Source organism: Mucor velutinosus (assembly GCF_035048745.1).
Source record: "Mucor velutinosus strain NIH1002 chromosome Unknown tig00001575, whole genome shotgun sequence".
Lineage (NCBI taxonomy): Eukaryota > Fungi > Mucoromycota > Mucoromycetes > Mucorales > Mucoraceae > Mucor > Mucor velutinosus.
In genome coordinates this window covers 115,789-143,677 of record NW_027041916.1, presented here as the reverse complement: position 1 = coordinate 143,677, position 27,889 = coordinate 115,789, and the positions used below count along the sequence as shown (strand labels likewise).

At 41.6% G+C, this 27,889-nt stretch overlaps 9 protein-coding genes across 9 annotated transcripts; 6 read left to right on the top strand and 3 right to left on the bottom strand.

Annotated features, from left to right (window-relative positions):
* Nucleotides 1-5: 5 nt before the first annotated feature.
* On the bottom strand, nucleotides 6-1,282 carry ATC70_013296 (uncharacterized protein; the record flags this gene model as incomplete). The annotated part of the gene is made up of 5 exons (XM_064832460.1): nucleotides 6-100; nucleotides 172-397; nucleotides 467-696; nucleotides 756-1,097; nucleotides 1,162-1,282. The coding sequence occupies 5 exons, from the start codon at nucleotides 1,280-1,282 to the stop codon at nucleotides 6-8; spliced, it is 1,014 nt and encodes a 337-aa protein (XP_064678719.1).
* A 5,908-nt stretch (nucleotides 1,283-7,190) lies between these two features.
* On the top strand, nucleotides 7,191-8,891 carry ATC70_013295 (uncharacterized protein; the record flags this gene model as incomplete). The annotated part of the gene is made up of 4 exons (XM_064832459.1): nucleotides 7,191-7,546; nucleotides 7,661-8,202; nucleotides 8,259-8,335; nucleotides 8,418-8,891. The coding sequence occupies 4 exons, from the start codon at nucleotides 7,191-7,193 to the stop codon at nucleotides 8,889-8,891; spliced, it is 1,449 nt and encodes a 482-aa protein (XP_064678718.1).
* A 3,059-nt stretch (nucleotides 8,892-11,950) lies between these two features.
* On the top strand, nucleotides 11,951-14,311 carry CAB2 (Phosphopantothenate--cysteine ligase cab2; the record flags this gene model as incomplete). The annotated part of the gene is made up of 2 exons (XM_064832458.1): nucleotides 11,951-12,248; nucleotides 12,315-14,311. The coding sequence occupies 2 exons, from the start codon at nucleotides 11,951-11,953 to the stop codon at nucleotides 14,309-14,311; spliced, it is 2,295 nt and encodes a 764-aa protein (XP_064678717.1).
* A 90-nt stretch (nucleotides 14,312-14,401) lies between these two features.
* CCR4_2 (Glucose-repressible alcohol dehydrogenase transcriptional effector) lies at nucleotides 14,402-15,785 on the bottom strand (the record flags this gene model as incomplete). Its single annotated transcript, XM_064832457.1, has 2 exons — nucleotides 14,402-14,770; nucleotides 14,829-15,785. 2 exons carry the CDS (start codon nucleotides 15,783-15,785, stop codon nucleotides 14,402-14,404), a joined length of 1,326 nt encoding a protein of 441 aa, XP_064678716.1.
* Nucleotides 15,786-16,480: 695 nt separating this feature from the next.
* ATC70_013292 (uncharacterized protein) lies at nucleotides 16,481-20,077 on the top strand (the record flags this gene model as incomplete). Its single annotated transcript, XM_064832456.1, has 7 exons — nucleotides 16,481-16,673; nucleotides 16,726-16,794; nucleotides 16,863-16,942; nucleotides 16,998-17,108; nucleotides 17,165-19,126; nucleotides 19,207-19,654; nucleotides 19,710-20,077. The coding sequence occupies 7 exons, from the start codon at nucleotides 16,481-16,483 to the stop codon at nucleotides 20,075-20,077; spliced, it is 3,231 nt and encodes a 1,076-aa protein (XP_064678715.1).
* Nucleotides 20,078-20,180: 103 nt separating this feature from the next.
* On the top strand, nucleotides 20,181-20,724 carry RPN5 (proteasome regulatory particle subunit; the record flags this gene model as incomplete). The annotated part of the gene is made up of 4 exons (XM_064832455.1): nucleotides 20,181-20,268; nucleotides 20,327-20,430; nucleotides 20,474-20,579; nucleotides 20,645-20,724. 4 exons carry the CDS (start codon nucleotides 20,181-20,183, stop codon nucleotides 20,722-20,724), a joined length of 378 nt encoding a protein of 125 aa, XP_064678714.1.
* A 535-nt stretch (nucleotides 20,725-21,259) lies between these two features.
* On the bottom strand, nucleotides 21,260-21,743 carry ATC70_013290 (uncharacterized protein; the record flags this gene model as incomplete). The annotated part of the gene is made up of 3 exons (XM_064832454.1): nucleotides 21,260-21,282; nucleotides 21,335-21,428; nucleotides 21,660-21,743. The coding sequence occupies 3 exons, from the start codon at nucleotides 21,741-21,743 to the stop codon at nucleotides 21,260-21,262; spliced, it is 201 nt and encodes a 66-aa protein (XP_064678713.1).
* Nucleotides 21,744-22,061: 318 nt separating this feature from the next.
* ATC70_013289 (uncharacterized protein) lies at nucleotides 22,062-23,564 on the top strand (the record flags this gene model as incomplete). The annotated part of the gene is made up of 1 exon (XM_064832453.1): nucleotides 22,062-23,564. The coding sequence occupies one exon, from the start codon at nucleotides 22,062-22,064 to the stop codon at nucleotides 23,562-23,564; it is 1,503 nt and encodes a 500-aa protein (XP_064678712.1).
* A 475-nt stretch (nucleotides 23,565-24,039) lies between these two features.
* On the top strand, nucleotides 24,040-27,444 carry ATC70_013288 (uncharacterized protein; the record flags this gene model as incomplete). The annotated part of the gene is made up of 1 exon (XM_064832452.1): nucleotides 24,040-27,444. One exon carries the CDS (start codon nucleotides 24,040-24,042, stop codon nucleotides 27,442-27,444), a length of 3,405 nt encoding a protein of 1,134 aa, XP_064678711.1.
* Nucleotides 27,445-27,889: the final 445 nt, after the last annotated feature.

The window sequence follows — 27,889 nt, the reverse complement described above, 5'->3', positions numbered from 1 at the left end:
TTTATTTATTTCTTTAAATGCTCCAATTGCTGCTTGAGTGAAATAAGCTCTTGCTCCATACTTTGATCTCTGTCTTGTAATAAAGATATGTATTCCACCGCTAGTTTGAGAGTGTATGAGCAAATTAGTATGTGTCTCTGCATCCATTGGCAGATCAATTTCTACACTCACCTTTTGTCAATATTGCCCATTTACTAGTTTTGAGCGTTTTGTCTACTGGTAATGCGTTCTTTAGTTCCTCAAACAAATCTTTCATTTCCTTTCGTCTTTTGCGCTCTGCTAATTTATGGCTGAAACGAAGCTCTGGACTTCTGGAGTAGAGACCATCTATATCATCTTTTACATGGTCTTCCTCTTGAACGGCTTTCCCTATACGGCTGTTCCGAGAGTATTGATTCTATTAAGTACATAAACAAACATTCATTAGACAGTTGAAAAAAAAAGGGCTAAATTAAGCTATACTTGCCAACGACATGCGTCTTGTTTCTGTGATGCTTTTTTCGCGGTAGATGAGAGTCGAGGAGTTTCGTCGCATAGATGGTTGTGGATGGTATGTCATCGATCCTGATGTAGGTTCAAGTGGTGGGCTTGATGGAGCTGAATAGTGTCCAGGAAATGATGCAAGGTGATGGTATGATGGTTGCTGTGCTTGTGGTGGTTGCTGTGGTAAATGATATGCTATAGAAGAGGGATGTGCTATGCGTGTATGCGATGGATTAGATGTGTTTAATCAACATGTACTGAGGCATGTTTACCTTGAGGGGATCGATTGAGATCCATGTTGGCTATGGAATGCCGACGCCCATGATTGTCGTGGAGAATCCTTCGCAGTGAAGTGCTGGATCTCAAGGGATCAAATGGCTTTATCGTGGTGGTTGTATGAGGTGGAGGAGGGAAATATTCGTTTGCAGCAGCACCACGTTCTAAAGTAGCTTGGCCACGAGGGAAATTTGGTGAAACACATACGGACATCCCCGAGAGTTTAAGGCGAATGTAGTCATCTTGCTGCTGCTGCTGCTGTTGTTGTTGTTGTTGTTGTAACTGTGCATTGCTAGAGAGTACATTCAATGAAGGAAGTCTTCGTGCCGACATGAAATCTGGACATACAGATAGACAGTAAGACATGGATTCAGGGCATTAAAGAAACAGGGATATACCTACTTTTTAAGGGCCCTTCTTCATCTTCCTCTGTCGCAGAGTTGGTATTACTGCTATAAAACTCATTGCTCTCTTGGTAATAAAGATCGCCTTTGGGTTCTAATGTAGATGGTAAATAGTTCATGTTGCTGATGACAAAGAGAGAGAGAGAAAAAAAAAGAAAGAGAGAAAGAGAGAAAGCAAGAAAAAAAAAGGTTTAAATCGCTATTCATCTTTTAGTATTCAAGTGTTACACCTTGATATTTCATACATTTACATCTTTGATGTGTGATGATCTATTTTTGACCGTGTGCACACATTTGAATGGACTCTGGTTACAAAGTGCACTATAAAAAAATAAATGCATCATCATCACTTTTATGTTTATTGTATACATTTCATATTGACATTTTCAAATACGCATGGTTGTACAGACTAAATAGATTGCCACAATGAACCAGAAGTAGACAAAAGTCTACGTTAGTTGTCTGCCCAGTAACCCGCTACAGCTGCAGTATTCAAAGTTGCCTCCAGACGGATAAAACCTCATCTTCTTGTATCGCGCCCTAAATTGGATAAATGACAAGACCATTACACAGTATAGAGATGGCAGCTGTAGCACGAAGCAATCTACTGCATTGGCGCTTCAAAGTGCGATGTGTAGCACACACATATGTTTGATGGGTGAGGCCCAGGCGCAATGGTGGATTAAACAAAGTGGGATCGAGACGGGCAGTTGCAAAGAGCGAAACACAAGGGCTTGGCAACTCCAAGATATAGATTCATGTTGACGACTCCAACTGTGGCAGGATTTGGCAATCGTGAAAACATCTCTTTAGCTGAGCTCGACAATATGTCTTCATTGTCCACAATTACAATCTTTGCTATCTTCATTTCGTTTTCAAGGAAAGATCGGTTCTCTTGATTGAAAGCCTCAACTCTTGAGGATGACTTGTACAATTGCACTAGGGATAGTATAGTGGGCCCTGGAAAATATTTTATTTTGATTTATTTGAACCGTTTGCAGGCTTGAGATAGTTGTTGCAGATCATACACAGATGAAGACTTTGTAACCATAAACCAAAGCTCTTCGGGCAATCGACAAACGCTAAACTTTACCGGAGCCGTTAACAAACGTGCCGTTCTCCTTTATTGTTCCAACTCAAAGTATGTAGCAAAGCCACTGCTATAATGTGCTTGTACTTAAAGCACTCGGTTACATTTTGTTCGGCTATCAGTCAATGCCTGCACAGCCTCATGTACCATAATCAAATGGACTGATCAAATGGCACAGATATCTTGCCAATTTCAAGATCTTAAATTATAGTACATTGCAAGTAATGAGTATTTTGCTTTCAGTGGAATATCTAATCCTATCTTATAGTATGTAAGTACTCACTGCAAACCTGCAGTACTGTATATTCGGAGGCACCGTATAGAAGAATGATACGAACAATTTACTTCACTATGTATTTATTATGGTCCCTAGACACTTGAAAGGGGAGTGGCTAACGTACCAACAACATGTATCGACACACTTTGATCCGGCAGCGCTTGTTTTGCCTGCCATTCTCTATTTTTTTTTTTTTTTGGTTAAAGTGCCAACAAAATATCCTCTTTACTCGCCACACCCTTTTCCTTTTTCGATCCTGACATGTCAATTAAATTTAACAATGTATTTAATCTCTTGTGTAAGACAGCTAGCCTATCCATTTCGCTTCGCTAGGTGATGGCTTCGCCCTGCGGACTCTCGCCGAAGACATTTCAAATCAGAAATATCAAGTAGATTTTAAACAATCAACTGATAGTGAAAGAAAGGCTATAAGATCAGAGTCATATGGGGAGGTACACATTCGCTTATGTTGCCCTTAAGATAATGATATAGAGCTGGTCATGCGTAAATACAGGGCTTGTGTAAGATCTACAGCGACTTTTTTGAGAGGTTGCCATTGCAAATTTATGATCCTCATTTAACTGGCATCGCAATATTCACTGGCATCATCATTATTATCAGCATCAACAGCGACGCCCGCCAAAATTGATTCAAACTCAGTTTTTTTTTCTGTTCAAGATTGGCCAAATTCTGTTGTTTTTCGACTTGATTAAAATGTTTTATGAGATTCGACTATATAAACTGCGATAATCAGCTAGTGGTTTCTAATACATTCTTGGAGGGCTTTTCAAGGCGCTTCCAATGGTGCTAATTGTAATAGGTGTTTTGAATGAAACTACTGAGAAATTTCAGAAAATATCAAATCAGGTTTTTGGCCAAAAACTCGAAATTTTGCATATGAGGGCTGCTCAAAAGTGGTTTCAGAGGTTACTTTGGGTTGAGAGAAACAGGTTGAATTAATATGTACCATAGTAAAAGTCTTCATTTTCAAGGCGAAAAATGCGATCGTTTAATTTTTGATGAAAACCATGAGGTACCCCCTTATGGTTTGGAGTCAATTTTCGGTCATGTTTTTTGGGACTCCAAAAAGTTGAGCAAACGTGCAAGGAAGTTACTATTAGATGAGAGAAATTGTTTAGTGCCTTTCTGGTAGTCTAAAACGCCTTCCGAAGCAAGAAATAACGACTGAAATGCCTCCAAATTTCGTTATAATTTGCATGTATTTAAGCAGTAAGAAACAATCCAAAAATGATGCCTGCCTGTACCTGTAACGTTTTTATAGATACGGACATGGAGCATTATCAACTGGCATTGCTGTGTTTGCCGTTGGCGCTTCGGGGACAGACCACCAGCGTATTGACGCCACTGTCAAAAAACTCGCCATATGAAGCTTGCTCCTTTATCCAATGCAAATGTGAATCTCAACGCAAATAGAGATATCAATAGTCCAAACTACTACTGTGCCAAATGTTATCGAAATTCGTAGAATAGAAACAGGTTTGCGGGACATTTAAAACTGGCTCATGGAGCAGACACGCCACCGAGAAGAGTAATGGCAAACCCGGATGTCACTACTGACATTCGTGATTCTAACCTTTGTTGTGCAAAATGTGCGGAGCGGCTATCAGGAAAGAGCAATTACAAGTTACACTTGAGGAGAATCCATAGATTTGATGTAGAGATTAGCTTAACTAAATTCCCTAAAGGATTTGCCACTTCTGGTGGGGCTCAAGCCATGAACGGTGTCAGTGGTGAAAGCGGTTTTGGTCAAGAAGATGATGATGATGACTTGTATGCAAAAGAAACTATAGTCTCTTTCAACAAGCATATCTTTTCTTTTACTATCTTTCTCACTCACCACTCATCTATATCAATGAGGACACAGACATTTGTTTTATTGCAGGATATAATAAAAAGTACTAATCATTGTTTCTTTCTTCTTTGGATATGGTAGTAGGATGATTTTAAAGTATTAGGTGACTTATAGGACTTGAATAATCCCTTTTCTTTTCCCTTGAAGATTTCTTTCCAGTTCTTACTTTTCCCAGCTTTGCATATTTCTTCAATAAACTTGGCATCCTCTTTGGTGTACTTGGTTGACTGTTTGTTTTCTTCCTCACTTTCATCTTGCAGTTCTCGTTCTAATTGCTTGATTGATAAGAGGCTTTCTTGTGCGTAGCTCTTTGTCTTTTTGCTGCAATTTCGTTGTCCTTTGTTTTCTTCAAGTATTTCTTCCAAGTTTCTCTTTACTTGATTTAGACAGTGAATAACACTAGAACTAGTCTTCTGGGTGTTTTGTGTTGACAAAATATTTTCTGCAATTGAAGATTGTTATGTTTGACTTTAAATGGGATGGTATTTTCCTATCAGTGCGTACAAGGAAACATCCAAGGGCTGCCATTGGGTTCAATGCTGGTGATTGAAGGTGGTTGAAGACGGTTTCCGGAGTCACTACCAATAATTGCTTGGCCCAGAATTTTGAGACAGTTGTAAGATACAGCCCACACTCAGAAGACGTAAATTCTGCTCTGAATTCTGCATTCGGCATGGATTTGCTGGCAATAACAAGAACAATAGGTAGCATATTGTACCGGTAAGATACATTCGATGAGTATTTGATGGCGCGTAACATGAACATCTGGTCGACGTTATCCTGGATTTCAATGAGAATTGGTGGAAAATGTTTGCTTTGATCTTTAGGTGCGTAAACCATGCCAGAGCGGCTATCATCTGCTCACTCTGTTGAAGCCAAACTGTAACTATTTGTAGAAATGTTTGAATCTAAAAGCGACTTGTGCATTAGATACAACATCTTTTTATGAACAATGGAATACATTACCTACTAAAGAGCGAGCAATAAGATCTATAACTTTGGCATCACAAAGCAAGTTTTTGCATAAAACGTCCGTGCCAGATCTCCATTTATCGGGTAAAATGAAATCCTCTGTATCTTGAGCTAATTTAACAAGTGATTAATGTTCTAGGTAAGCACAAAGTTAAACTAGTTGGCTTACAATGTATCGACATTGTGCTTTTAGAAGCAACAGAAAGGAAACAAGAACAACCAAAACAATTATACGCTTAGGCTTTATCGTCAGCGGTGACTTCACCGGTGCTGCCACCGCTTTTTTTAAATCTACCTGTGATAGCAAGGGAAAAATCTGGTGACGATTTTTTGGTCAGGACAAGGTTTTCAATATTCTATAATAGAGTTATGCCAGAGCTTCAAGCAATAGCTCATTTGACAGGAAATTTTTTGGTCTACAATGTTTAGTAATGCTTAACAAAATGTTTTGATGACAGATACTGATTAATCTTTTAAAAACAGCGAAAAAGTCGCAAAAGTTATCTCATCAAAAATCAGTTGAGCAATGTACACCAGACACTTGATATGTATACCATTGTATTCTCCTTTGAATTCTTCACAAGTTTCGTATAAGTTTGAAGGGATGGTTACTATCAAGAAACGCATAATTTTAAGGTCAATAGATTTCGGAATCCCATGGATCATCATTCAGAACAATAGAAATTGAAGCTCCGTTGACCTTCTGCACGTGCACACCACACAAGAATGAATTTGACCGAGCATTTTAAAAATCGGAGCGTACGAAAAGGGCCATATTAACTTGCTGGTTTCAAGTTATCAATAGATACTTGACATGTTGAAAAATCTTGCTGTCAAGACTAGACAGCTGTAGCTTGCTTTATTCAGGAGTAATAACTTTTCTAATTTAAAGTACAGTAGTCGCTCTATATAAAGTTACTTTTTTGACGAGGTTTTTTTTTTTAACTTTATTGCCCGCATAGCCTTAACTGACGCGCGTCACTTCTGTCAAAACAAGTCGTACGCGTAGAATCTATTACTATAATAGTTGATCGAATAAATCAATTTGATACTGCAGTGAAATCAGGTTTAATGGATTTCACAAAAAAAATAAAGCAAAGGTAAAATACAATAGAAATCAACTGTATTTTATTTTGTGTATAAAATGAACTGAAGATCCTGGAATTGAGTAAAAAAAAGAAGAGTATTTATACATTTGCATCTGGCTTGTAGGATTAGTGATGATAGAGAGCAATAGGTGCTGCTATTGCGATATCTGGCAAATGTTGTTGATGTTTGATTTAAAGTGGTAGTCAATGCAGGAGCACTGGCCATAAGGGTCGATTTGAGTAACCTTGCTGGGCTTGGGTGAGCTATCGTCATAGCATGATTTAATGTAACCTTGATGGTTTAAAGTATGATGTTTGTTATTGAAGCATGGAATCCTTTATCTGGGATATTGTGCAACTATGGCAGCAGGGCATAGTTGTCATATTTGAATATGCTTGTTATTGATTTAATTCTATTTGGATAAAGATACCATCACCTATTACGACCATCATGGGTGTGATTGAATACACTGTGATCAGGAGTGATTCATTCACACGATGTGCGATATAAGCGTGCATCTTTACTTTAGTATTTTTAAATGGGTTTTTGATGTACATTTGAGCGCTTTCATTAATAGATCCAAATAGCATGAATTTGAATGAGTGCTATTTGATGAACTTTGGTTTTCAATTAAGTTGCGTTTGGGTGGCTATTTCATTACAGATACCTCCCCAGTAGCATTTATTTATCTGTTTATTTCATTTCCATTGAACGTAATATCCTATCATGTGCCTTAATCAAAGATCAAGAGATCGCCTCACAATCGAGCAAAAGTATCGCACTATTAGGCACAACATGTGCTTTCCTAATCTGACGCAAATGCAACTCGGTCAATGGGCTCAAAAGGAATTCAACCTTCATCACTCAATCAAGAAAAAAACTGTATCGAACCTCTTGAATTCACAGGACAAGATGACCAAAGCTTACGAGGGAGGAAATTTGAAGGGAAAAAGCAGCAGAGCCTTGACAATGCCGCAATTGGACAATGACATTTTGGAGTACATTCAAGCTATGAATGCAAAATCACTTCCTGTCAATCGTGGAACTATTGCAGCTTTTGCAAAAGTAGTCGCACGCAGAAAGTACCGCATGCATGAATTGCCAAAGAATAAGCAAATCCATTTCTCAGATGGATGACTAACCGATGTTTTCAAGAGAATTGGCGTCAAGCCAAGACATTTATATAATGAAAAAAGCTCAGTCAACTTAACATCATCTATTGTTGTCGAAGAACTCAGAAAGATTGAAGAATTGTTGGAGCCATATGATTCCAAGGATATTCTCAACTTTGATGAAACTGGCTTATACTACGAGCAACAACTAACTCGCGCCATTTGTCAGGAACCTTTAGGTGGATCAAAGAAAAGCAAGAACAGATTCACAGTTGGACTAATCACCAACTATTATGATGGATCCTATAAAGGGCACCCCATCGTAATTGAGAAACGAAAGACACCAAAGGCAGCAAACAAAAAACCTGCTTTGTACAGAAGAACCACCAACATCGGGCAATCCCACTATTATGTGGAGTACCATTCGTCTCACAATGCATGGATGAACACCGACATTTTTAGGAAGTATATCAAACGTTTGAATGCATCCTTCGTTTACGCCGGAAAAAGATTTGCTCTCTTGGTGGACAATGCATCAGTGCATAAATTGAAAAAAGAATTCAGCAACATTAAGTTGATTTTCCTTCCAGCAAATGCAACAAGCAAGTTGCAGCCTTTGGATGCCGGTAAATCAACATATTTCATTGATATCTGTACTCATTTCTAATCACACACTCGATAGGAATCATTGCGAACTTCAAGGCTCAATTTCGTTGTTGGCACCAATACTACAGGGCAGTGAACAAGTATTTTGCCGGGGTAAGCTTTGATCTTACCGAGGAATACAGAATGAATGAGGTGGATGCTCTTCTGTATTTTCTTGCTGATTCTTGGATCAAAGTTAAGTCTCAAACAATACAAAATTGCAGGATGTGATGTACTCCCATCTTTCGAGCTACCTTTAGACGATGATCTAGTAAGCCAATTGAACGAAATCATCCCTGAACTTCCAGGAAATAGAAGTAATGATGGGGCTCAATTGGTAACTGAAGTAAACGACTTGGATTTAAATGCAGAGGAGTCTGATGCAATCGTTTTTAATCCCGTGAATGTTGAATTTGAGGATGGCGATGATGTTACCGAGGGATCACAAGAGCTTGAGGTAGAGGAGGAACCAGAAGAGATTTACGACGTTGACACGAAGGAAATAAAGGAGAAGTTGAAGCATGCGTATGAAACTATCTTGTACCATACCATCCCAATAGATGAAAAAGAAAAGTCCATGTTGAAAACTATCCGTAGGAATCTGAACAATATCAGATTGGAGGAAGTAGCAGAGAAAAATCAAACAAATTTACGTGATTATTTTGTTTAAATGTACTACTTTTCAATAAAAGCTTTTTATTTTTTAATATCTGATTGGCCCTAAATTCAATCGCAGCAATCACCACTATGAAATATGGCTAAATTTTTTAGAATCTGTAGCCTTATATAAAATTAGGCTATTAAGGCTAAATAGCTGGTAAAAAAAATTGAAAGATTTCAGCCTTATTCCCCGCATAGCCTTATATAGGACGGCCTTATATAGAGCGACTACTCTATGTACAATCCCTCGCTTAAAAACAGCATCCCCGATGTCGATTAACTCATGAAGTAGGTGTTTCCAATATAATGTTCCCGCTTATTAGAAGTTACTCCAATATTATTATTCTACAACATATTTAAGTTTGATGATATTCTATTTTTTTACCTATGAGGACCTGGATGTACAAAATGTTTTTTGATTTTGAGGATTCAACTTTTGGACGATCGAACATCGATTTTTGAAAAGGTGATACTAGAGCTTTGAAAGTAGCATGTTCCTATAGCAGTTTTCTGCGTAAAAAATGATGGTGCAATTGGATTTTAGATTGGATGCGGTGATGACGAGAATTCCGAGATTTGAGAAATTATCCAACTTTGAGTATTTAGGCTCATATTAGAGCCTGTTAATAATTACGAGTAGTTACGCGTGATAGATTGATGAATTGGACGTTGCAAAATGTTGTATTTAAAACCACTTGGATTACTTTGTTGTTGTTTGGCAAAGAGTCAGAGGTTTGCTGCGCAATCTACGAAATAGGGAGAATATCTTTTCGAAGCCCTATATTGATGTCAAAGCCTGTATTATATCAGGGCCAATATATGCCCACTTTGAGAAGTTGCTAAACACATAAACAGATTTCCAGTCGCTATCAAAGTTTCCCCTATCGTGTCAAGCACACAGTTTTAGTATTGCACCACAATGTCAAATTTGTAGGTAGGAAATACTAAATCATCCCAGAATATCGTTTTACTAACGTACTGAGCGTTTCTACTGTTTTGCTTGGTCGAGCATGCTTTGTGCATTATTGAGTTCATTGCGATGGGCTATCATCTTTTGCTCTAAATATATATTTTTGCTGTACAATGAGAGGCTTTTTCTGAGGATTTGAAACTGCGTTTTTTTCGTGATAAACATGAAAGGCCTTTTTTCACAGGAAAAACTAGATTTTCATAGCAGTTTTTGGCATCAGAAGATATATTTTAGTGCTTTAATTCAACATCCAATTCTTAACCTGACTCTTTCTAGTAAATTTACGGGAAAATTTAGCATTGAAAAAACGATCACCCAGCTAGACCTCTTTTAGTCGGACATTAAAATAGGCTCTGGTCTTGAGCTTCAAGTGACATTTTGAGGCTCAAATCAATCTACTTTTCAACCAATATCTTAAAAAGCACCAAAGAACAGCCCCTACATAAGATGTTTTTAAAGTAGCCAGCATCTTCGTGCACCAAATGGTACTACGTATTAAATAGCTCATTACTCTCATTTCCAGAAAAATGCCAAAAACTAGAAATGTATCCTGAGGGTTGAGGTTCCAAAAAGTAGATCAAACCAAGAATTTGTGTAACTCACTCAAATATTGATTTTTTTTGAGCTATAAAGACTAAAAAATGTCATTTGATGAGTTAGCTTAAAATTTGTTTTTTCTTTTATAATCAGGATACGAAGAAATCAAGAATTGATAGAATGGAAACCTTCATAATGCCTTGTATGATAGTAGTCAACAATGACAGCAAAAGCAATAGTCTCCTTTTTTTCTCGGTTACCACATTGGTGATTTTATTTGACTTGGCAAGATCCAAATAGCTCAAAATATTGTAGAATACGGGTGATATTATTGCAGTTTTGCGATTTGAGGATCAAGCTACAGTCTACTATCTCTGTTTCTAAAGAGGAATGTTTCCAAAAACTCCCTGGCCAATGGGCACGCTTGCAGGAACTTGCTGCTGGTGTAGTGCTTTTACCGTCCAGTGTTGTTATTGCATGATTTGGAATTATGGATTTCATATAAAGCTGCTGCACGATCAGTTATATGAAAGTACCTATTACAGTAAAAATGGTTATGCTGAAAAAAAAAAAAAAAAAAAAAAAGACAAAAACATTGCGGCATGCATTAATTAATTTTGAGTATATGATAGCCATTCAACAAGATAAACAGAAGTTTCAATTACATCTTTGGGAAGCTATTTCAGCAGTGATTGTAGCGCAGTATTATTATGGTGATAAATTTTCCAAGTACGCAAGCTTTATTTACAACATTGATTCTATTCATACCCTGCGAATGTAAGCAATAGACTGAAAATACAGCAATTGCAATGTATGTAGTAACGGTGCATCCACTTCACCTCATTTTTGTATACTATTTTGGTAAACGGATACAAACTCTAATTGAAAAAAGGTAGATGACGCAGTATTATCTTGGAGCAATTGTTTATAAGAATGAATCTAGTTTTTATATCTCTTTTTCATTCTTGTATATTTCTCACACAACATAAAAGCATGCTCCTCCATCACTGCCGAACCTCAGAAACATTAAAAGTGATGATGAGTCATGGTTCAAGATCACCCACAACGCTGGATGAACAACATGCGGCCTCTTGATGTCTGTACAAAAATGCATACTCGAGAACTGATTGAATTTGGCTCATATATGCGCTTGAAGTCAATGCCATCCCACCAACGCTATACAAATATGTAGCTGTTCTCTTTAAAACCTGCTTTACATTTACAGACAATTCAAAACAACAGATCAACAACTACCGGAACTTTAAACAGCCTTGCGTCATTTAATAAGAATAACTTTTTGCTTTTTCAGATCTCCTCTCTTTTCTTTTCTCTTTCTCACTTTTTCTCTCTCTCACTCTTTCTCACACTCACACACACTCACACACACACTCTCTCTCATTTCTAATCACCACAATTGACTATTATACAAGCGAATTGGGCTATGAAATCCTTCAACTATCATTCTTAAATTCGTCTAATAATCAGTTATAACATCTCTTTTAATCCACTTTTTCTTCTTTGTAAATAAGACCCCATTTTCTATATAATATACTGTTTTGCAAATGTCAAAGCTCAAGCAAAAATATCCTATCAAAAAGAAGGCTCAACAAGCATCTAGAGACGGCGACAGCATGGACATGGACGACCAAACGGATGGTGATATCATACGGTGTGTATGCGACGACTCTGATGACGATGGCTTTACGATTCAATGTGAGCACTGTGAAAATTGGCAACATGCTTCATGCGTAAACATCAAAAAGAACAATATACCAGAGCACTACATGTGCGATAGATGCAGCAGGAAGCTCAGCAAAAGAGACAATGCAACCCGTCGACGCAATTCTTCATCAGAAACAGGTAATGGTGTTGATGCAAGCATAACAGGAGAGGGAATTCCCATCAGCTCACGCTTTTCAATGATAGATAAAAAGCCAAAATCAAAGAAGCCCTTGAAACGAGCGATTCCTAAAAAGCGTGTTTACTCTCCAGATAGCGACGATGGTGACAGCACAGCTCACCACACACCGCCCACCATCTCCAAGACCAAGTTTACGCCATTATCAAAAAATGTGTTCAAGGAAAAATTAGTGGAACATTTGCTGATAGAAGTGCATCGTCAATGGATGGAATCCAACAAGCCCAAATCGTTCAGTGGCAAATCCAAAGTCGAATCACCATCCACATCATCGAGTGCTGCAGCAAAGGGCCTTGAATCAATTGTTGTCATGGAGAGTAACCTATTGCTTCCTGCTATCCCGAAAGCATCTGTTAAGCCGTTGAGAAGGTCGTTACGAGGCAGTTTTCTGCAAAACCAAAGAGATCCGTCTGTGGAGAAGGGCGTCTTTGCTGACATACATATCCCAGAGCATCGATACTTGATGGAGGTGACAGGGGAATACGCGCGCAAATCAGAGTACAAGAATGATCCAGACAACAACTTTACGCTGCTGGGAACACCACCCGCCCATGTGTTCTTTTTTCGCAACATTGACATTTGCATTGACGCTCGATTTGCTGGAAATGACACTCGCTACATTCGAAGATCGTGCTCACCCAACTCAGAGATCAGAGGCATCATTCTCCCCAACGACAGTGACGACCACACCATACATATGGGCATCTATACAACGGAAGAAGTAGACCGTGGCGAGGAAATCACCATTTCTTGGAACTGGCAGCGAGGATATCTGATGTGGAACAAAAACAAGGAATTCTTACGTCAGGATCACAGAGTTGAGATAAATCCATCAGAAGTTGATTCGTTGAAGCAAAGCTTGAATCTGTTAGCGTCCGAATTTGGTGAGTGCGCCTGTGAAGACAAGGAGGAATGTCTGATAGAATGCTTGAAAGATGAGCTGGAAAAGCAAGACGACGATCAGTATGCAGCAGCAGCAGCAGCAGCAGCAGCAGCAGAGAATGACAATACCACCTCTTCATCTAAAAGAAAAAGACTCTCCCATAGCAGCAGTGGTAGCAAAATGCCGCGCTCCGACAACAACGAGCATTACAAACCAGGCAAGAAGGGAGTTCCTCGCGCGAGTGATATCTTTTCATCGGATGAGGAAAGCAAGCCCAAAAGTCGTCGTAGCAGCGTTGGCAGCAACAAGGAAGAGCACAAGCAAGTGAAACTCATCAAAAAGAGCACATCCAGAAGAAATCCAGTGAATGCACCTACATCACCTACAGTGTCTCAGGCGGATAGTGTGGATATCGATATTATATCAATGAGTCCAGTGCCATCACAGCCTACAAGCGAAACCGAATCAGAAACGCAACTGCCTAATTACAAGCGGCCACGACCCCTTGTGCCTGGTGATATCAGATTACCCATCAAGAAGAGATGGCTTCTGCGATACCTCAATGAACAGCAGGAAATGCAGCAAAAGGAACATGAACAGCTTGAACTCGAACGACAGCGTGCACAGGCGTCAGTGGAGCAACAGCCTCAAAGCGAAGTAGCGAATCCATCCATATCTTCACCAGCACCTGATCCAGCGTCTACAGAAGATACATCGAGAAACACTTACCATGGGATAGAGCAAGATGATTCAAGTGATGGTGCTAGTTCTGACTCAACACTGCCCTTGGAAGATACCCCCAAAATACAGCAAGGCCATGTTGATCAGCAACAAGACAAAATCAACACTGTGCCAGACACAACCACACATCCAACTGCCACTGCCTTACCACAAGGACAAGATCAAGACACTTCCAACCATCCCACTGGCCCTACTGGTAATAACAACATCGCTGACAGTGGCCAACCTGAACCCTCTTCCTCCTCTTCTAGTGTGTATCCTATTGACAACAAAATGGAACAAGTGAAACAAGCCAAGAAGAAGCTGAGTCTTCAAGAATATCTGCTGATGCGTCGAGGCAACTTGCCAACACCAGATGAGAAGCATTCATCCGCTGATTAAGCAAGGCTCGTAGAGTCCGTTACATGTCGCATCAATAAAATACACGCATATATATCATTTTTTTTATTATTTTACAAGAGAACAGAAAAATCAAGAACGATAATCGGCATTGATGCTGACATATTCATGACTCAAATCACAGGTCCAGAATTTGGTTTCGCTATCACCCAAGCCGAGATCCACTTCAATGTTCAAGTCTTCCATTTTCAAGATTTCAGATGCTCTGGCTTCGTCCACTTGCTCTGGCTCACCCTTGACCATCAATTTGAGGTTGTCGCTGCCATCAGAAGGTACAAATGTCACACTGACCAAGGTGGGATCCACATCAATGCCACTGTGACCAAGACTGGCACAGATTCTGCCCCAGTTGGCATCCTGACCGTACAAGGCGGACTTGACCAGCATGGAAGTAGAGATGTGAGAAGCGGCTTTTTTAGCACTTTCAAATGTCTCGGCTCCCTATTCAAATCAGCTTATTAGATGGAATTTCTTGCCAAATTCAATGGCTTGTGCTTACCTTGATATGCAGAGTAACAAACTTAGTAGCACCTTCGCCATCTCTGACCACTAATTGAGCAAGCTCAGCAGCGAATGCAGTCAAGCGATCTCTGAAAGCTTCATAATCAGCCCCCTCAGACTCAATTCTGACATTGGATCCTCCATTTGCCAGCACAGAGATGGTGTCATTTGTGCTCATATCACCATCGACACTAATCGAGTTGAAACTACGGTCAACAGCATAGGTCAAGGCCTTTTGCAACAGTTCAGGCTTAACGTAGGCATCCGTCACCATGAAACCCAGCAAGGTAGCCATATTGGGATGAATCATGCCAGCACCCTTTGCAATACCTGCCATTCTAAACTTGGAGCCTTGCAAATCGAATTCACCACTACGCAACTTGGGAAATGTATCGGTTGTCATGAAAGCCTCAGCAGCGCTCATCCAGCCACCCTCATGCTCTGCAGACAAGTGAGCATACGCATCACGGATTCCTGATTCAATCTTGTCCATGGGTAGGTTTTGACCAATCACACCAGTAGACATGGTGAGTGCACTGAGAGGATGCTTTACCAATTCATCCATGACAGAGCGCATCTTTTTAGCATCGACAATACCTTGAGCACCTGTCACCGCATTGGCACAGCCTGAATTGGTGACCACGGCATACAGCTTGTCGTTGTTCTGGGCCAATGTTTCCTTACTGACAAGCACAGGAGCGGCTTGGAATTTGTTGGTAGTGAATACAGCAGCACCAGCACAGGGCAAATCAGAGACCACAAGTGCTACATCCTTGTTCTTGTTCTTTTTGATGAGAGCAGCAACACCACTGGCGCGGAAACCAGTAGGGTAGATACCAGATTGAGCAATGAACGATTGTTTGCGAGCAGTCAAATGTTCATAGCCTGATGAGTACAAGCGACGTTGAATGTGCTTGCCTTGGCTGTAGATAGCGGTAGTGTTTAAGCGAAACATGATGATGGTTGAGAGCGAGAGAGAGGGAGAAGAAAGAGAAAACAGATCTGTCCACATTTGAAGTGGGTGCTGTCCTTTAAAAAAACCCCATATACCTTATCGCATTACAGCTCTTCATGAGTCATCGGCTAAACATCGGTGTCCCCCCCATATTTGTGTAATGGAGGGTATTGGTAAATCTCTCATGGGCAAGAGGCATATATGTAAAATCACTTGAAGTTGCACTGCGATTTAGTTTTATGGCAATCTCTGCATCCTCGCAAACAGATCTCATATCGAGTCTAATGCAGCAACAAGAGGAATGACCAGAGCAATGTGTGCCTGAATGGCTACAGTCTAGCAGTGTTTCCCATCGCGATAAATCAATAACATTGGCAGCATGGGAGTTGATTTTAACCTCGCGTCAATTTCACACCTCGTCCCATATCTCATCTCATCGCAAAAGTCAGCCCTCTAAGCAGGCAGGCATTAGACCAACACAATGAGAGAGCAAGACATCCAAAAGCATAACATGTGTACCATCTACATTGCGTGTCACAGGCAAGCCTTATTCCTTACCTTATGGAACGACTGTCAAAGCGATTTTCGGGCACTCTAAATTCAGATTCTCGCGTTGTAACGCGATGCTTTTTTTTTCATTTTTTTTTTTTTTTTTTTTAATCCTCTTCTCACTTGCAATACACACACACCCGAGCATGACTAGTTCACACTCTGATAAAGACATTACCATCTCATCTCAGCCGTTCGAGCCTGGATCCACCATGAAGAAGCGAAAGACAACGCATGCTCCCAGCAATGCTTCTCATTCCAACGACAAACAAGCACCACCTACTGATTTCGAGCAAGAGTTGCAAATGTTGAATGATGACATGGATCTGGATATCAAGCGTGAGTAGCACTATGACTAGTTGACCTGTTGGAAGCTAAACAGCTAGATTAGTGGAGAATACAGAGGTTACTTGGGGCCGCAATCCTGCTCCTTTGCTTGATCCAGCCAAGGATAAGATTGGTAAGGATGGTACAGTTGTCGTTTGAGGCATGCAGCAATTAACAAGTGTGTGCATGTGCATTGATTAGTGTTCCAGCAGATTGAGGTTGATGAATACATGGATTGGAAGGTGCAGCAGCCAGTTATTAGATTATATGGTGTTACTACGGTGCGTAGTAATAGACAGATATACGTCGAATGGCATAGCTAACATGTCAATATAGGGCGGTAACAGTGTGGTCTGTCATGTGAGGGATTTTTTGCCCTACTTTTACTTTCCTGCGCCTTTTGGATTTCAACATAGCCATTTGCCCGCCTTGAAACAATCGCTTTCTGTAAGAATAGATGTTTATGCAAAGTGTATCTATGGATGACTAACACACCCTTAAAGAGCGCCGTTGGACAACCAGGAGCAGTGTTTGATGTCAAAATCATGATGAAGCAGAGTATTTACGGCTACCACGGCGACTCCAAATCACCCTACATTCGAGTGACAGTCAAGGATCCAAGAGATATCTCCAAGTGCAAGAACAAAATCGAGCAAGGCATCTATGTCAGTGGACTGGATCGTCCTTGTCAGTCAGATACCACATTCGAGAGCAATCTGGCTTACGTTCTTCGCTTCATGATTGATTGCAAGGTGCCTGGCTCCAATTGGATTGAATTGCCCGCTTCAACATGGACATTGATCGATCAGCCCACATCATTCGCTCAGTACGAAGTGCAGACAAGATACGACAAGCTTATCAGTCATGCGCCTGAAGGCGAGTGGTCAGACATGGCTCCACTGCGAGTGCTTAGTTTCGATATTGAATGTGCTGGTAGAAAGGGCATCTTCCCAGAGGCCAATGTGGACCCTGTGATTCAGATTGCCTCCGTTGTCCAAATCCAAGGTCAAAAGAAGCCATTCATCCGCAATGTGTTTACCCTCAAAAGCTGTGCACACATTGTGGGATCTCAGGTGCTCTCCTTTGACGACGAAAGAGACCTGCTGCAGAAATGGAGCGACTTTATTCGACTCGTGGATCCTGATGTCGTGATCGGCTACAATACCACCAACTTTGATTTCCCTTATCTGCTGGATCGTGCCAAACATCTGGGCGTCACCAAGTTCCCTTTTCTTGGAAGAATCAAAGGCGTACACACGGATGCAAAGGACACCAAATTCTCATCCAAAGCCTACGGTACACGTGAAAACAAATCCATCAACCTGGAAGGGCGTTTACAGTTGGACATGTTGCAAGCCATTCAGCGTGATTACAAGCTTCGTTCCTACACATTGAACTCTGTCTCTGCGGAATTTCTGGGCGAGCAAAAGGAAGATGTGCACCACTCCATTATTACAGAACTGCAGAATGGCAACGAGGAAACGCGCCGTCGTTTGGCCGTCTACTGTTTGAAGGATGCCTTTTTACCCCTAAGACTGATGGACAAGCTCATGCTGCTCTTCAACTACACCGAAATGGCCAGAGTCACGGGTGTTCCCTTCAACTACATTTTGGTGCGTGGTCAACAAATCAAGGTTATCTCGCAGCTGTATCGTCGTGCGCTGGAAGAGGACCTTGTGATTCCTGTCATCAGGTCTGAGGTGTCGGATGAAGCTTATGAAGGTGCCACTGTCATTGAGCCCGAGAGAGGTTACTATGACGTTCCCATTACCACGTTGGATTTCACCTCGCTTTATCCCTCCATCATGCAAGCCCACAACCTGTGCTATACAACGCTGCTGAAGCCTGATATCGCCAAGAAGCTCAACTTGGTCAAGGATGTTGATTATGAAGTGACGCCTAACAGTGATATGTTTGTCAAGGCTTCTCGACGCAAAGGTCTATTGCCCGCTATTCTGAGTGACCTTTTGGCTGCTCGTAAGAGAGCCAAGAATGATCTCAAAAAGGAAACAGATCCCTTTAAGCGTGCTGTCCTGGATGGTCGTCAATTAGCGTTAAAGATCAGTGCCAATTCCGTGTATGGTTTTACGGGTGCCACTGTAGGTAAACTGCCCTGTTTGCAAATCTCATCGAGTGTCACTGCCTATGGTCGTGCTATGATTCTCAAGACAAAGGAAACGGTGGAAGAGCACTTTACCATCAAGAATGGCTACAAGCATGATGCCAAGGTCATTTATGGTGATACTGATTCTGTTATGATCAAGTTTGGTGTGGATAATCTCAAGGAGGCCATGGCATTGGGTAAAGAAGGCGCAACATTGGTAACCACAAAGTTCATTCGACCCATCAATCTTGATTTCGAAAAGGTGTATTTCCCGTATTTGTTGATCAACAAGAAGAGATACGCTGGTCTTTACTGGACAAGAGAAGACAAGTACGACAAACTAGATGCCAAGGGTATTGAGGTAAGTGTCGTTGTGTGTGTGTGTGTGTGTGTGTGTGTGTATATGTGTATATGAGGCTCAAGATGTATATAATCATGTAGACTGTACGTCGTGATAACTGCCGGCTTGTTCAAAACATCATTTCCAAATGTCTCGATAAGCTGTTGATTGAAAGAGATGTCGCTGGTGCCCAAGCATTTGTAAAACAAACCATCTCGGATCTGCTACAAAATAAGGTGGATCTCTCTCAACTGGTCATTACAAAAGCCCTCAGTAAATCTGACTATGCCAACAAGCAAGCCCACGTTGAGCTGGCAGAACGCATGAAGAAGCGTGATGCAGGTTCAGCACCAGCATTGGGTGATCGTGTAGCCTATGTCATTATCAAAGCCAGTAACAATACACCTGCTTATGAGCGCTCAGAAGATCCCTTGTACGTTCTTGATAATAATATTCCCATCGACACCAAATATTATCTCGAAAACCAACTCTCCAAGCCCTTGATGCGTATCTTTGAACCCATTTTGGGCGACAAGGCTGAATCACTATGTAAGTTTGGGCACTTGAATAAGCTGAATTGCACATGTAACATGCCATCTGTTAGTATCTGGTGCTCATACAAGAACGGTCAACATTTCCACACCCACCATTGGTGGTTTGATGCGTTTTGCCGTCAAAACTGCTACTTGTCTGGGATGTAAGGCAGCATTACCTAAGGGAGTGACATCAGCTGCATGCAAACAATGTAAGGATCGACTACCTGAATTGTATCAACATCAGTTGGACACGGTGAATAAGCTGGAAGTCAAGTTTTCTCGTCTCTGGACCCAATGCCAGCGCTGTCAAGAGTCGTTGCATCAAGATGTCATTTGTTCCAACAATGATTGTCCCATCTTTTATATGCGTAAAAAGGCGCAAAAGGACATGGATGAAGCAGCTGAGCGTTTAGATAGATTTGACTATGAATGGTAGCGTAACTGAAATTGAACAATAATAAAAAGGACTGCCAAAAATGAGAGAAAAAACCTTGTTGAACATCACGCTTTCAATTTGCTTTACCATTGCACATTCAGAAATGACCAAGCGACGTCTTGATGATGATGATTTGGTCAATTTACTACGCCAGAAACACAAGGAAGATCCTGAACAAAAGCAGCAAGCAGGTACGTGTAGTAACAAGCAGGCAGTGAACCATGTCGGCTCAATGTGGCATCAATGTAGCTCGACATACCTTTGCCATGCTGATGCGAGCGCAGCAATCGCCAATGACACCCTCCACAACAGATCCAGGACCTTCATACCAATACTTTAATAACAGCAATCCAGTACTATCAACAGCTGTGGCATGCTATAAATGCTCTACTGCAGTGGCATATGATAGTTGTCATCATTGCGAACATCATTTATGCCAAAACTGCTTACAACAATGCAATCTATGTCAACATGTATATTGTTCCACCTGTTCAAATATCGAGTAAGACTACTTTCCCGCGATGCTTATGAATGATTTCAGGCTTATTGACGCTTTCTTATATACAGCTACTCCCAATCTACAGATCAAGTGTTTTGCTTGCCGTGTGCACAAGGCCAGCAATGATGCAAGTGAATATTTCTTGTAGTTATATACCCCCCTCCCCTTCTTATTCAGTGCTGGATTGCATAATTACCACATTTTGTAGATTTTAAAAAAAAAGACGCTTCGTTTGGTGAATAAAATTACTACAAGAATTCAGAATAAACTTTATACAGAAAATGCTGCGTTTGTCGCTGCTCTTGTTCAAGTCACTAGGTTTGTTCAAGTTCAATGGGAAATCAAACAAAGCGGATTGAATAGATTGTGCGTACAAACGCGTTAGATTCAGATAGCTTCATGATTGCCTTCCTCAACTGCAGGCGATCTGAGTGCTGAAAATTATCAGGTGTTTGTCATGGGTATCATCGCGTACTTCTTTAAGAGACTTGTACAAATTGTGTTCATTCATGCAAACCATAAACTCTTGCTTGATTTCTTCAGTAGCTTTATCTTGATTCTTCTTCCCAATGCAGATTTCAAAACAGTCCTTCAGAACACCAAAGCCGCTTGTTTGAATGTTGGGTGTGAGAGATGAAATGATATTCTGCGCTGGTGCTTGGTACTTGTATATACTTTTCTCTTTAACGACCTTCGGAGTAGGCAACTAATTTTAATCGTTAGACCCCATATTCATAATGTAAAATGCTTGAACATACCTTCTGTGAATCGGTCGTCAATATGGACGTTGGCAGCATTAGTGGCGTTACCAGCATCAGACTCATCAGTTAATAATCGCGTAGATGCAAATGGCTAACGTCAAAATTTAGTATTAACATATGCATGTATCACACTCTAGAGTACAAGCAAATGCCAGTAGATAATGAAGCACTAACAACGCCAGAGAGCAAACACACACCAGAGGCAACCAAAGAAAGCAGCTACACTAGAAATAGAGCACCATAGGGCAAGCAACCACCAGAAAAAGTAGCAAGAAGGCCATACGGTTGCATTTAGCATACTCTAATGAATACAACAACCTACAACAGGCTGGCTTGCCTGTACGCCTGCTGCTTTTTCTTCAAACTTTCCAAGTTGATAATCGCGGAGAAGCTTTCTGTATTCCATGTTGAATCTCTGCTTGCATTTGTCAGTTTTGAATTGTCGGACAATTGCAGTACTTTGATTTTTCAACTTGACATCTATATCCTAATTGCTGATTGTTTTCATCAGAAATGCATTTTGATTGTCCCCATTTAATCAGTACCGCAACCATCATTGTCATCATCAGAATGACATTTAGGTCAGCCAGCAGCAGTGAGGCCGCCAAAGTTGATTCAAACTCCGTCTGTTTTTTTTTTCTGTTCAAGATTGGACAGATTTTGTTTTATTTCGACTTGACAAAACTATTTTGTCAATCTATTTTACTTTGTCATCCCTTTTCGCATGTCAGACACTAGTCAAGTACATCAACGTTCCTCGCAAGCTGACACTGCGGCTCCACTGTTGTGGACTCATGTGGTTAACTCACGCCGCAAAGGGAACAACAGACAACAACAATCCATCGTCTCTTTCAATCCCACTATCGTCAAACGACCTGTAACGGAAGCAGAGGCCTCGCAACAGGCCATCAATGGGGATACTTCGCCACCTCCTCAGGCGGTTATCCGTCCATTCCTCAAAGGCGTGGAACAGGATTCCGTCTTCATCGATCTGACACCTATCAAGGATCGCAATCTCTTGAACAAGGCTCTTCTTCAATTCAACGAAGCCTCTAATGCTGAAGACATGTATGAAGAATTTCTTGGATACCGGAAACAACCTCGACACTACCTCAACCATGCCTTCTTGGAAACCATGTGGCTGCCCAACAGCGAAGGTCGTAAGACTCTCATTGAAGAAGGTATCACTCTAGAGGATGGCACCTTTGTGAAAGGGTTTGCCTCGTACCATGCTGATGCTACGATTGTGAAACTGACCCTGGAGAATCTTCCTTTCTTGCCGGCCCTTCAGTTGAAGGAGGAAATGGCTGCCCGACTTTCTGCGTTCGGGGATGTCTTGGATCACGGCATCTCGAGAACTGATGGGATCTATCAAGGAGAAGGTTATGCTACACTTAATCTAACGGTTCCTTCCAGCCCTGGTTATGAATGTCAAGAGTTACATCCCGTTGGGAAATCTTGCCCTGGTCATCGCCATTTGGAGAAACTCAGTCGTGTCATTGTCTGGGATTTGACAGCTTCGGATCAAAGAAAAGTTTTACTCCAATGGGATCAAATGCCGGCTTTCTGTCGTAATTGTCAGAGCTCTGAACACTGTCGGGCTGATTGTCCTGACTACAAGAAGTGGGTCCGCTGCCATCATTGCAATGAAACTGGACATGTGGTGAAGAACTGCAGTCGCAATGACAGCCCAAACAAGGTCCGTGCGGTGGAAAACACTCCTGCCAAACCCCGAAAGGGCTCTCAGGTGGCCAAAGAGGGTAAAAAGGGTACTCAGGGTGGCTCCAAAGTAACTCCTGGTGGTGCTCCAGTTGGAAACAAAGGTAATGCCCAAGGAAAAGGCCAGGATGTTGCATCTGGTGGTTCCCAAGGTGATTCCGATAATCGAACTACTGCTACCCAGCAAGGTAGCACTCAAGGTGACGCTGATAGTCAAACAGGTGCTAGAAAGCAGGTAGTTGATAGAGATGTTCAAATGGATGATCTTCCAAAACTCCAAGTTAAAGAAGTCGATGGGAAAGGGGCTTCCAATGATATTATCATGTACGACTCTTCTACCCATTCTGCTAATGAACGAGAGGAGCGCCCTGAACGCCCTGCGAAGAAGATCGGTAAATTTAATGGCGCGGATGATGTTAGTTCTGCCAAACAACAAGCTGCATCTAATGAAGTAGAGACTGGACATCAACTCGGCTTGACAGGCCCTCCTTCACCTCCCCAACATTAATATGATTAATCAGCAAAATACAGTGAAAATAGCCACCCTCAATTGCCGTGGCCTAAAAAAAACAGATAACACCAAAAAAAGACAACAATTTATTAGATATCTTCGAACATTAGGATATGACATCTTAGTGCTTCAAGAAACACATGCAACAGACAACACATTTATAGACATACTCAACACTCAATTTACTTGCAAGTCGAGTCTTTGGACTCAACATTGCGGCATCATTTCCCTCAACACTCATTACTCACTCAAACACATCTCAGAAGGCATTGATGGGGGTCGATTTATCTTGGCTTCCCTTCATCTTACTCGAGACCTGGAAAATTCACCCAATTCACCACCAATAGCAACAATACTTAATATTTACGGTCGTGCGTCCGCTCACACCGACCGATCAGCGTTCTATTCAGAACTCATTGGCACACAAATTGTCAAAGAAACTATTACTACTACAACAAACACCGTCTTTATCATGGGAGACTTCAACTACCAGTACAAGGATCGTCGAGTCGATGGCACCCTCACCAGTGCACCAGTAGAATGGACCGATCTACTCGATGATTACTTTATTGACGTTTTTGGGGAAGACAAACACAACACATGGCATAGTGGAAGCAATTCAGGGATTCTGGATTACATCTTTTGTAGTTCAAACGCCCATCATCTAGTCACTAGCACCAACCAGCAGTATCTGTCTCCTGCCTGGACCGACCATGAACTCTTGGGATTCTCTTTTCGATATCAAGATGCGAATGGCCGTGGCCCTGGTAACTGGAAGGCAAATCCGTTCTTGGCTTGCAACAAAACATTTAGGAAGGCATTGGCAGAATTCCTCATTGATAGTGAGGCGCGTCTGGCAGAAATCAAGCGTTTCTCCACTCCCCAACAACAATGGGATTGGATCAAAGCCGAAGTAAAGATGTTTATCAAACAGTATCAAATGGAGGATTTGAACTGGCGGAAACAACAGCTACACCGACTGCTATCAAAGAGAAACAAGATGATGCGGCATAAGAAGACAAGAGGCTTGGTGTTTCAAGGCTTGGACACGGTTAATCAACAGATTCAATCTCTCCAGCACTCTCTTGCAGAAATAGAGATCTTGAAGGCAGGAAAATTTTGGCGGGAACATGGTGAGAAATCTCCAGGCTTCCTGAAGCGCTCTGTGGTGTCTCGAGAAAATCGTCGTTCAATTGTGGAACTCAGGAACCCTACAACTGGCGATCTATGTCAAGATCAACCTAGCATCTCCAACATTGCTACCAACTTTTACACCTCACTGTTCACACCGGAGGCTCTGGATTCAACCTCCCTCAGTGTTATAATTCGCAACATCCCAGGTCATTTGAAGCTCAACAGCGAGCAGCAGGAATCATTGATGATGCCGATTGATGTGGAGGAACTCTTGACCGATAGCAAGCAGACTCGTCGTTTGAGTAGTCCTGGACCTGATGGATTACCTTATGAAATCCTGTACTTGGTAATGAAATTTCCACCGTTCCATGATCTCATCCAATTAGTCTACAATGAAGCTTTAAAGAAGGGTAAGTTCCCGCCATCTTGGAACGAATCCGTCATGTGTCTGCTTTACAAGAAAGGCGATCCAGCTGAAATGAAGAACTACCGTCCTCTGTCTCTGGCTAATTCAGACTACAAGCTCTTCACTCGCAATATCAACCGTCGAATCATGGAAGTCTCTTCCAACTTGATCAGCCGACATCAGCTTGGGTTTATTCCTGGTCGATTCATTGCTGAAAATGGAATGATCTGCCAGCTCCTAATGGAAGATGCTCAACGGAAATGGTCCATCGCTGAACAACAGGAAAATGATCCTTCCTTTAACACTTTGGATTATGACATCGGTCTTCTTCTGGATCAAGAAAAGGCATACGATCGGGTGAACTTGGAATATTTGAGGAAGGTATTGGGGAAATTTGGGTTTCCTCGCCCTATTATCAAGTGTATCTCCAAGTTGATGGGTGACAACCTCATACGTATCAACATCAATGGCCATCTGTCAACTGAAGTGGCGAAACTTCGAGGCTTGAAGCAGGGGGATCCTCTCTCTCCTGTACTGTACAACTTGGCATTTGAACCTTTTCTGCTTGCAATCCTGCATGATCGCCAATTTCAAGGCTACTTGATGGGTACTGCACGAACAAAACTCCTGTGCTATGCTGATGACGCTTTGGTGTTTATCCATGACTCCAATGATTTGACTCGGTTACAGCTCCATATGGCTCGTTACTGTGCTGCCTCCAACGCCAAGTTCAATAATGCCAAGGTGGAAGCCTTTTCAGTGTCTGGTCGGGATACATGGGATATGTGGGATGGTCCATTATCACAAATGGGTATCACACATCTCCATTCTGTTGAGGACGATGAACCGTTGACCTATCTGGGATTTCCTCTCGTCCAAAGTAGGATTCAGCGAGTTCACTTTATGGGTGCTTTGGTAACAAAGATCAAAACTGCCATCCAGATTCATTCTGGTCGCTCCCTGTCGGTCGTTGGAAAGGCTACAGTGCTGAACTCTCTTTTGCTCTCCAAGCTATGGTACATCCTGCGTGTTACGCCTTTGACTCAAGCTGACTTCAAGCAGCTGCGTTCTCTGGCTATTCAGTTCTTGAGAAGAAACATCTTCCCCGTCATCCCTTGGAAGGTGTGGACTCTACCAAAGGACAAAGGTGGTCTCGGTGTTGTAGACATCCAAATACAAGCTTCAGCTTTGTATTTTCGTTGGCTCCACCCATTACTGGTTCAAGATCAAGATGTCATAGATTCCCATCCTGTGTCGTACCTCTTAAGCTACCACATTCGCAATGTTAATGGTTACCCCCACCATCAAATCCCGCTGCTATTTCCCTCTGCTCGTCGTACTAAGGGGTTGAAAAAGCAACGCACGGGAACTGTCGATATGTTATATCGTACAGTTGACTATCTTCCTAAGTTGTTTGATGCGGCACCGATCAATTCTGCAACTGCCATGGCTCTTCCATTACAGGCGGCTTTCTATGTTCCTCCATCCTCCTCACTGGTTGTTCCTCTTAAAGTCAAAGAGATGATGGTTTCTGATGTATTTCAGTACGATGCCCGGCTTAACTTTGTACATTGGAGAGACACTCGTGACCCTTCCCTCCTCAGGTGGAAGAGAGCTCCTTCAACAGTGTTCAGAGGCCTCGCATCTGGCACTCTTAAATTCCAGCCCTACTTCCTCCCAGTGTGTAATCCAGCCCCTGTAGTAGATCCTGGAGTCTCTTTTGCGCCGCTGGTGGATCAATTTTGTCTGCACGATGGCCAATCTCTTAGAAACGCTCAGGCTTCCGCCAAAACATTTCGTCTGTCTGTACTGTCGTCGGTGGAACAGCCCTTGGTCTTGCAAAATGTCTCTGCTGCTAATTGGAAATTCTTTTGGTCCCTGTCTCTTACCTACATTCAACGTAATGTGATATACCGATTCATCGCAGGCTGTATCCCTTCTAGAAGCAGATTACACTACATGATGCCTGCATTTTTCGAGTCCCACAATTGTCCTGTCTGCTTGTCTCCCAATGAAACTGCCAGCCACCTGCTCTTTGACTGTCCATCCAAAGAAAAGGTATGGCAAGGCGTCATTTTTGAGTTCCTATGGCCCACCACGTCCATCACTGACATCAAAGAGGCTCTTCTGTCCCTGGACTTTTCAGATATCTGGTACTCCCAAGTCAAAGGCATCCATCCATACAGAATCCTACTCATCACCCTGTCTCAAATATGGCTAGCCCATATGCGCTTTGTTTTTGACGGCACTATCTTTGTCCCTGAGGCGATTCTGGTACATATCCACTCCACTGTCCGACAGACAGTGGATGAAGATCAAATCCATTCCCTCTTGTAATTTAGATAGTTAGATAGTTCCTTTTGTTAGTTTAGTTTAGTTTCCATTTATATTTATATTTTTTTCATTTCTCAATTGCACCCGCCTCTTCACTCTGACCTATTACTCTTAGTGTACGCGGCTCAATCAATAAACACAATTTAAAAAAAAAAAAAAACTATTTTGAGCTATCCGACTATATAAGCTGTGATGATCATCCAATGCTTCCTAATACACTCGTGAAGTACTTTTCAAGGCGCATCCAATGGTACAAAGTAAGATGAATGTTTTGAATAGACTTATTGAGCAATTTATGAAAATATGAAAAGAGGTTTCTGCCCAAAAAGTCGAGATTTTACATATCAAGGTTCCACAAAGATGATTTTAGGGGTTACGTTAGATTGATAGCAGCATTTTGATTCCATACATACCATAATGAAAGTCTTCATTATCAAGGTCAAAAACG